Source organism: Hylaeus volcanicus, chromosome 2 (genome assembly GCF_026283585.1).
Source record: "Hylaeus volcanicus isolate JK05 chromosome 2, UHH_iyHylVolc1.0_haploid, whole genome shotgun sequence".
Lineage (NCBI taxonomy): Eukaryota > Metazoa > Arthropoda > Insecta > Hymenoptera > Colletidae > Hylaeus > Hylaeus volcanicus.
In genome coordinates, this window is record NC_071977.1 from 31823045 (window position 1) to 31831442 (window position 8398).

At 43.2% G+C, this 8398-nt stretch overlaps 2 protein-coding genes across 4 annotated transcripts in view; both read left to right on the top strand.

Moving 5' to 3' along the window:
* Positions 1-2174, top strand: part of LOC128884946 (uncharacterized) — a 4110-nt gene extending 1936 nt beyond the window's left edge. The window contains exons 2-5 of the mRNA XM_054138660.1: positions 388-460; positions 801-944; positions 1134-1287; positions 1488-2174. Coding sequence (XP_053994635.1) covers positions 389-460; positions 801-944; positions 1134-1287; positions 1488-1606 — 489 coding nt within the window. The 5' untranslated portion in view covers position 388 and the 3' untranslated portion in view covers positions 1607-2174. The remainder of the gene's footprint in view (positions 1-387; positions 461-800; positions 945-1133; positions 1288-1487) is intronic.
* Positions 2175-2917: 743 nt separating this feature from the next.
* LOC128884945 (uncharacterized) overlaps positions 2918-8398 on the top strand; it is a 21944-nt gene continuing 16463 nt past the window's right edge. The window contains exons 1-4 of one of the 3 annotated variants that reach the window (XM_054138657.1): positions 2918-3167; positions 7584-7656; positions 7802-7963; positions 8075-8228. In XM_054138657.1, coding sequence (XP_053994632.1) covers positions 7585-7656; positions 7802-7963; positions 8075-8228 — 388 coding nt within the window. In that variant the 5' untranslated portion in view covers positions 2918-3167; position 7584. Of the gene's footprint in view, positions 3168-3208; positions 3410-4034; positions 7465-7583; positions 7657-7801; positions 7964-8074; positions 8229-8398 lie in introns of those variants that run through there. The other 2 variants (XM_054138659.1, XM_054138658.1) reach the window with 2 other exon arrangements.

Below are 8398 nucleotides of genomic sequence, written 5' to 3' on the forward strand. Positions count from 1 at the left end.
TACCTTTATAATTTTTTTTTGCAACAATTATTTGTTGGGCTTTTTTTAATTTTTTTTTTTTTTTAAAAAAAAAAAAAATTTTATTTTTTTTTTTAAAAAAAAAAAAAAAAAAAAAAAAAAAAAAAAAACAAGAAGACAGAGAGAGACTATTTGATATCGTTATTTCATACTGTTGAGTCTTTGACGAGAAATCTTAAATTTCTAGTATAAGTCGTGACATGAAATCACATTCTTTTATTTATTCCTGCAATTTTCATTGTCCCTTTCTCTTGTCTCCAGAATCATTTTCGTCTACCGATTTCAAACGACCCAAACCTCGAGAAAGAAAAGAAAACTCGACGTTTATTTTCTGACGACTTTTTCACGTATTAACGTAACGTGTTGCAGAATGGAGGTCCAGACGTGTTGCGGTTGTTGCTCGCTGAAACCGGGAACGATCACCGTCGGGGTACTCTGCACGGTGAGCAAATCAAATATTGCAATTTATGAATCATTCTACCAATCTAATCGAATTTCAGAGTTATAACCTGATTGGTTATCGACAATAAAAACTAAAAACATATATATAATCTCTTATATAATTATTAAATATATATACTCCTTTACATATTTTCTTGGAAAACGACTATCCTAAACTTACTCGGACAGTATTTCTGTGTAGACAGTATATGCAATAACAATTTCATCTCATTCCCCATTACAAGATGGAGATTATATAAAATCCCCAATTATCATGGAAGCCTCCCTTACTCCTTTCATTTCGGACGGTGTAATTATTGTTTTGGTTTATTTGCATTTAGATCTTGTCGATCGTTGCAATTGTGATGGATTATTCCCACATCGTGGGCCACGAGCATTTGCCTAACGCCAGCTGGTACTTTACGATGATAAGTTCCGGCCTTAGTGTGCTGTTCTCGATCTTGGTGGTAGTCGCCGTTCTTACGGTAAGATTCTTGCTAGTTCAACTCTAATGTTGGAATATCTACCGCGTTACATTATTCGAAAGATATCGCTTATCGTCTATATCTCCGCCAAAGGTTGAACATGATTTTCATACGAAGCATGTTAGTAATTGTTTCTTTCGCACAGAATGTAGTAAAATATATCGCAAACTTTTCATCCTATCTTTTCAGGACCAAGTATTTCTGTTGTTACCATGGCTGTTTCTGTACATATGGATAATTGTTGGCACGATCATTGGATTCGTCTACATGATCACTCTGTACTCTGTAAATGGTTACATATGGTTTGGCCTAATTTTGTTTGCCTTTGGTGCCGCATTTATCAGTGAGTATACCTTTTTCTGTTGTCCTTCAATTCTGATCTACGGAAAATAACGGAGATTCGAACCCGCGATCTTCCTTATCCACAGTCGACTGCTTTACCTACATGACCAATCCCGTACCCCACGTTTCGTGTTTCTCCTTGTCACGTAAAATTCTATTATTTTGTGAAAACTCGATGTAACATTCGACATCTCTTTACAGTGATCATGATGTACGCGTGGGTAATCGTGTACAGCTACTTACGAAAAGTGAAACGCGACAGGATGACTGGCAAGATCCTGATGCCTTACGACAACCAATTCGCGTGTCATAACCCTTAAATATTCACGGAGACGAATCGATTACCTGGCGTGAAGAAGATCGCGATCAACGAATCTTGCCGTCATCGAGTGACTAATTGATCGTAGAGTTTAGTTGGAAATTGAATTACCGCAGTCACGGAAAAATACGAAACACTCTCGTCTTCCATCGACGGTATTTTCATTGAATATAATCGTTCTTGTAATCGCGAAAGGTAAATTCGATTATTATTTCAGTCATCGTTGTCATCGTCGCTGTTATTGTTATCTCTTCAAGTACAGAAATGTGTTTTTCGAAGTTTACCAGCTAATAAATGAAATGTGAATGGCGATGATAATACAGAAACCAAAGTAAAGACAGGTCAAAATACGAGATCTACATTTATATGTATTTTTTATACAATTTTTATATAAAGCGTTAACATTTATAACAAGCATACGACGCTTATTATTGTCACATGACAAGTTTAGTTATACTAAAGGTACATTATACATACTTTCGTATTCGTTTCATAGCTTGTTGATTTTTATTTTACTATTAAGTCGTTCGTGCGCTAATGTATTACATTAATATACATTTTATACAAAATGGAGAGTGTCGTTATTAAATATTAGATACACCTGCGAAATACGCGTAGAGACATAAGTGTACGCCGTGTTGCGTGACTTCAGGGGCAAAGAACCAATCCTCGTTATTCCAAAGAATATTTCTACTCGCTGTTATTCAAATGATATTTTCTCTCAGCAGATAATTGTATTAAAATCACGAGCGATATATAACTATAATATTATTAAGTCTCGGGTGAAAAATAAAGATTTATAACTCTGTAACTGTACGTCACGATGACACGATTGAATCCTACTCGAATAATGTAAATTTATCAGCGTGTATCTTCAGCTGACACGATTGATTTCGGTGTAAATAGAATATACACGCGTTTCTTGAATGGAATTGCGGATGCGGATCACGTTTAACCTGCAGTTAATTCTTTCGTTTCTTTTTTAATGTTTCCCGTTGGAGTTTGTTACCTATGAAGTTTTTACTTCAATTTGGTGTTAATCGGAATTGGACAAAATCCTGGACTGCGATTACTCCAAGTTCCTTCTTTGGAAAATGGTGAAAAGAGGAAACGAGAGAAACAATTCCAGCAGACTTCGGGTAATCGTGGTCCAGAGTTCTCAACTCTGTGTTAATAGTTCGAGTAGCAATGGACGACAAATCGTAAGCGAGTAAGTCGGGAGATGCCGATCGGCGCTGTTCGCCACGACGTCGACGATGGTGTGCGTCTGTTCGCCACCGGTGTAGGTGTACGCGTGGTAGGTCGTAGGTGTACAGCTTCGCGGTTTGGCGCGGCAGCGTACTGTTCTTGGCACAGTTTCTGACCATCTCCTATTGCGAGCGGACCGCGCTTGACCTAAGCGTAATTTCGTTACGCCTCGCGGGACCAAAGAGTTTCTCTCGGACCTTTGCCTGTCTCTCTTTGTCTCATCCACGCGTCACCTCGGGCTTTTTCCTTAGTGCGAATCGTCTCCTCATCCTGCGAGGACCTTCGCTTTCGTCGGTTTCGTCGCTCGGAGCAAAGTGAGTAGATCCACACGAACAAAACCTTCGATTCATCGTGACCAGCGCAAAACCCGTGGAAAAGAAACGGAAAATTGTGGAATAAAAATTCAAAGTGATCGTTGGATAGTTCCTGTGGCGACTCGAGTCCGGATCGATTGTTGTCAATGGCGAATACGGTGGGAGCGAAAAGATACGAAACGAAATTTCGCGCCGGTTCTCGCGGTCCTTTAGCAGAGCCCGCGAGAAACGAATCGTCGCCGGTAATTAATTTTTGGATTAACCTTAATTCAGTCCATTCCGTTTTTCATAAGAATAACTCGAAACCGTGGAAATGCGTCCAAGTATGCAAGCTTTCGATACCATGTTTCAAGAAATTTTAATGGATCACGAGGTCGACGCGTGCACTGCAATAACGAATCAACCAGCAATATTGTTTCTTTTGCAATCGCCGCGAAAGCAAACATCGCGTGTTTTCGCTTTGCTCGTAAATTCTTACAGCGTTGTCGTCGTCGAGGAGTATTTCACCGTGGCATTTTTCTGCCGACTTCTCTCGAATCGTCTCGTACGAAGGGACGAGCCTTGAGCGATTGACGGTAATCACGGTGAATTGTATAATCGGTCCGTGTTTCTTCGATTCCGCCTCGTGTAACGAAAATGCATAGTAACGACGCGAGAACGGGCGATAAAAATGGAACCGTGCGTTTATCGTAAACGATGCACGCCGCGCAAATAGCGTTAAAAATTCCGTCGCCGACTCTTGGGAGAGATAACCGCGGGTTTCTTCATTCACGAGCTCCTAGCCGTATTGCTACGAGCCGAACCAAAGTTTCTTCTAGGTTTGCGCTGGGATAGCGAAACACTATTTCTGTGTACTTTACAGTTTCTATAGCCAAACTTGCAAATCACGAGTCAGGCTCGTGATGAAAATTTTGGGCCAAACTTGAAAATCACGAGTCAGGCTCGTTGTTATCCACCCTGAAACTATTACGTACGAAAAAATCGCTTGTTGCACGCATGTCTGGCATCTAGCCAAGTGACCCAAGGTTTAAACCTGACGGTACGGAGGAAACGTGGAGGAACAGGAGGATAAACCGCGCTTCCATTCGAAATATCGTAGAGTAATCATCGTGTTAAATTGAAATCACTCGACACGGTAGGATTTCTTTCGTAGCGTATCTAATTGTTCGAAACAGTCTTCGCGAAATTTGCAAGGTACTCGGTCGCGTAAGGATCGAACACGTTCATTGTTTGCTCGTCGAGACTAATAAACGCGCTAATTATCTTAATCGAAGCAAGCACGAGATCGTATCATTACTTCTTCCTGTCGTTTAAAGAGAACTGTTCCCAGTAGGATGTACCGCACAGATGCGCGTTGTACGAATTGCAATAACGTTTCCGACGTTTCGCTATCTATTTTCTCGATTCTGTTCGCGTTATCGCCGCGAGTATCGTCGAGCGCGTAAAGAAACGGTTGCGAAAGAAACGCTGGATGAACCCAGATAACCGAAATCGCGGTTCGCGAGCAGAAAAAAGAAGATAGAAGCGCGAGGTCGGGACCAAGAAACGACGTCGTTTCGCGAGCGGTCCGCGAAAATTGTGGACAGCGAAGGCAGAAAGGATGGACGCCGGCGTCGTTACGCCGCGAAAAGTAAAAGGAGGCCAGGCTGAACCACGAAGATACATATAAAGTACACTGCGAACCGCTTCGTCGGCGGAGACGTGCGTCATGAACCGTGCAGGCAGCGTGGATCACGTGGATCTCTCGATCGACCACGCTTTGCGATCCGCGCAGGAGAGCCGAGAATTTTAATTGATCTTCCTCGAGTCGCGATCGAGGAATTCTCTTTTCGTTCCTAAGATCCGACGAGTATTTATTTGGTGTTTCTTTCGCGGAAGGATTCTGGATCGAAGATGAAAACCTCCCCGAGTTGTCGGTTCGCCCACTCCTCACCGCTGATTAATGGCTGTATCGGGGTCAAGAATAATTCAACAGACACCGTAAACACGCGTGTCAAGTGGACTTCTATTTTTCCATTCGATGTTTACAACACGTGGCGCGCCTAAATTTAACGCGGATCCCGAGCATCTCGTTGCACGTCGACTCGAGTTCCATCGAGACCGTCGGGACAACTTTTTCTTTCTTCTCCGATCGAACTGTTACGAATGGTAGATTCTTAACTCTTTACGACGCCAGATCTATAATTGACTTCCTATTCACAGCGAGCTTCCACAGTTGCGTTTGGAGGACGAGCCGTTGGATCGTATTCTCTGAACTGTACACACTTTTGAGAGTTACGTTAGTCTCGAGGCTTCCTGTACAGTTTTCAAAGTCCACGAGGCTCTTAATTCGAGAAGAGGTGCGGTTTCTTCGTGAAATCTTCTCGATCGGGATACAAACAGAAACGGGAAAAGATGAGAATCAGTGGGAACCGGTGAGACGGGAAAAGAAGATCGCCATGAGATGAGAAGATACGCGTGACCGTGACTGTCATGGCGAGCGCGACGCGTCGCCGAGGTCTGACAGGCCCCATAAGGAAACACATCTCGATCGGTTGTGCGATTTCTCCCGTTCGCCTCGTGGAAAAAGGAAACGCTTTGCCAACGACTTCGAAGAACCAGTCGGTTGACATTGCCACCATTCTCTTATCGCTTCTATTCGATCCGTCGAGTCTCTTCAAATCGAAGAATCGATTCGCGATTGTCTGACAAGGAAAAGAAACGCGTACGATATTTCTACGTTTCACGCTTTACAGCTGATCGTTTTTAATTAGTATTGCCAGGAAAGCGATCAGTCGACATATCTGCGAAATCGAAGCGTACGATCTGGTAGGATCGCGTGGCCGACCATGGTCAATGGTCGACGCTGGTCAGTGTCAGACAAACTCACTTCCTCCGTTTCTATCGCGCGAGCCTTGTAAGGCTGCGGGTGACACAACATCCAATTGCGGAAGATGAATTAACCGTGACCACGATCGGCGTTAAACCTCGCTCCAGATCTCGCTTTTCACCCGTGGCTCTCATTAATTACTGACCGCTTAATTGCTGTTCGCCGGATTAACGAGCTCGTTGTTCCCGCGAAAAAACCCGTGACCACTGGAAAAACGCAAACGATTTACCACCTATTAAATACAATGCGCGCGTACTCTAAACGCTACGTGGAAACTTTCAGTTCGAATTTAAAACATCATTTTCTGCGAATAATTCCATTTCAGTTCCTTTCGTTAATCTTGGTAACGACTATTTTGTTTCGTTAAACGTAACAGTTTCTCTTGGCAAGGGGTCGCGGAATGGATACATGCATTTCGCGAGGATGAGTTCTCCTTTCGTTTAGAGACCGGATACGTCCGTCCACGGGAATAATAAACGTAGAAAGGAAGGTCAGCGACGTCGAGGACAGAGACCGTCGAAGGAACAAAAATAGAAGCTGGGCCACCTATGCTAACGGCCCATATTCCCTCTATTCCCAGCGTGTCGCGCATTAAACTTCGCCGTTTAAATGCCGCGCATCCGATTATGCGAACGCCGCGCCGGATCGCGTCATCACCGGTTCCCCTTGATTTCTGCCTGGTTTCGCGATTCCTGTCTTGTTTCGCGGCTGCTCGAGTCATTTCAGATACCGTTTGATTGCTAATTCATCGAATTAGAACACATCGAATTAAAACCCATCGATTTCACTTGAGAAGGCAATTAGTCGATTAACTCCCGCTCCCGCTCAATCGCGCTGCATTCTTGCTAATAAAAAATAAACCACGCGCTATAAATACATTAACTGCCTCATTTCCCATACGTAATCGTCGCGGTAACCAATATTCTCTGTTTTGCAACACCACTGGGTGATTAATTTCCTTAAACGGGAAATCTATTCGCACTTCTCTCGACGTTCGATCGTTAGCAGTGAAATCACGTTCCAAAGTCACGGGACGATCTCATCCGCGTGCGAATAATTTCTAAAAAAAATTTCCTCGTCGCGTTCAGCCTGAAATAAAAGTGAGTAAGGTGAACGAAGTTGACGTCAGCCTGGACGTAACGTTGCATTATTTAAATGCGACAATTACGCCACGTCGACGAGCAAACATCTCCACGGCGTCGATCCGAAGTGAAAGCGTTTGCTATTCCGACTAATTTCCCTCGAATAGAATAGCCTCTGGATTTCGTAAATAAACAAGCTCGTAACGTGGACAGCGAGCTATCGATCGTAGATCGGTTTTAAAAATACGCGAGCACTCGGACTCTAATTCTACGCGTGATCTAAATTCCATTCAAGTTCTTCGTGCAACGAGGAAGGAAGGAGAAATTAATAGCAGCGATTAGATTGGTGTGTGTGTGTGTTTTTTTAATTGTCGTTCATAGACTCTATGTGAGAAAAAGGAACACGAGAGGATTGTAAAAAGACGATTTCCTTTCAACATTTCAAGGTAGCATAATTTGTCGCAGGATGGAGCTCGAGTCGTGTTGCAGATGCTACTCGCTGAAGGCGGGGACGATATTCACCGGGATTCTTGGCATCGTGAGTAAATCGATTAGTATCAGGAGGACCGAAATCTAATGAAAATGTCTTCGACTTGGAAATTTGTTCATGAGAATGACGGAAATTATTTTGTTGATTAGTATTTAAGATATCTTTAATAAATAAAGCTTTATTTGCACCTCAGATCCTCTCGATCATCTCGTTGATCCTGATCTTCACTCTGAACGTCGAATGGAAGACGATACTGATCGACTGGCTGGACCAGAGCATCGTCAAGATCATTTTCGCGATAAATCTCTGCATGACGATCGTGATCTCGACGTTGCTCGTGATTGGCGTTTTTAAGGTGAGATTCCTCGATTTAGCCGGGCTCGATCAACTACGGCGTGCATCTCCAGTTAGGGAGAATCGCTAGGAATAGGAGAAGGAAGAATATTAAGAAAGTTCGTTCTTCCAGAAAAACACATTTATGATGCTACCGTGGGTGGTTCTGGGCATAATCCTGGCGGTCGGCTTGCTGGTCAGCGTCCTGTACACGTCCATCATGTTCTTCGTGAATCACGAATTCGTAAATGGCGTGCTCTGGCTCGTCGTTGGTCTCGTAGCCGTTGGTGAGTAACGCTACGCTGTTTTTTGTCCGGAAAAAAATGCCGGTGTTAATTACGATTGTACAACGACTTGAAATTAACCTTTACCTACGCAACCAATCCCGTAACCTACGTTTCGTGTTCTCGTTTGACTCATTGTTGGGTATGGGAGGCGCGGATACTACACTTGGCTA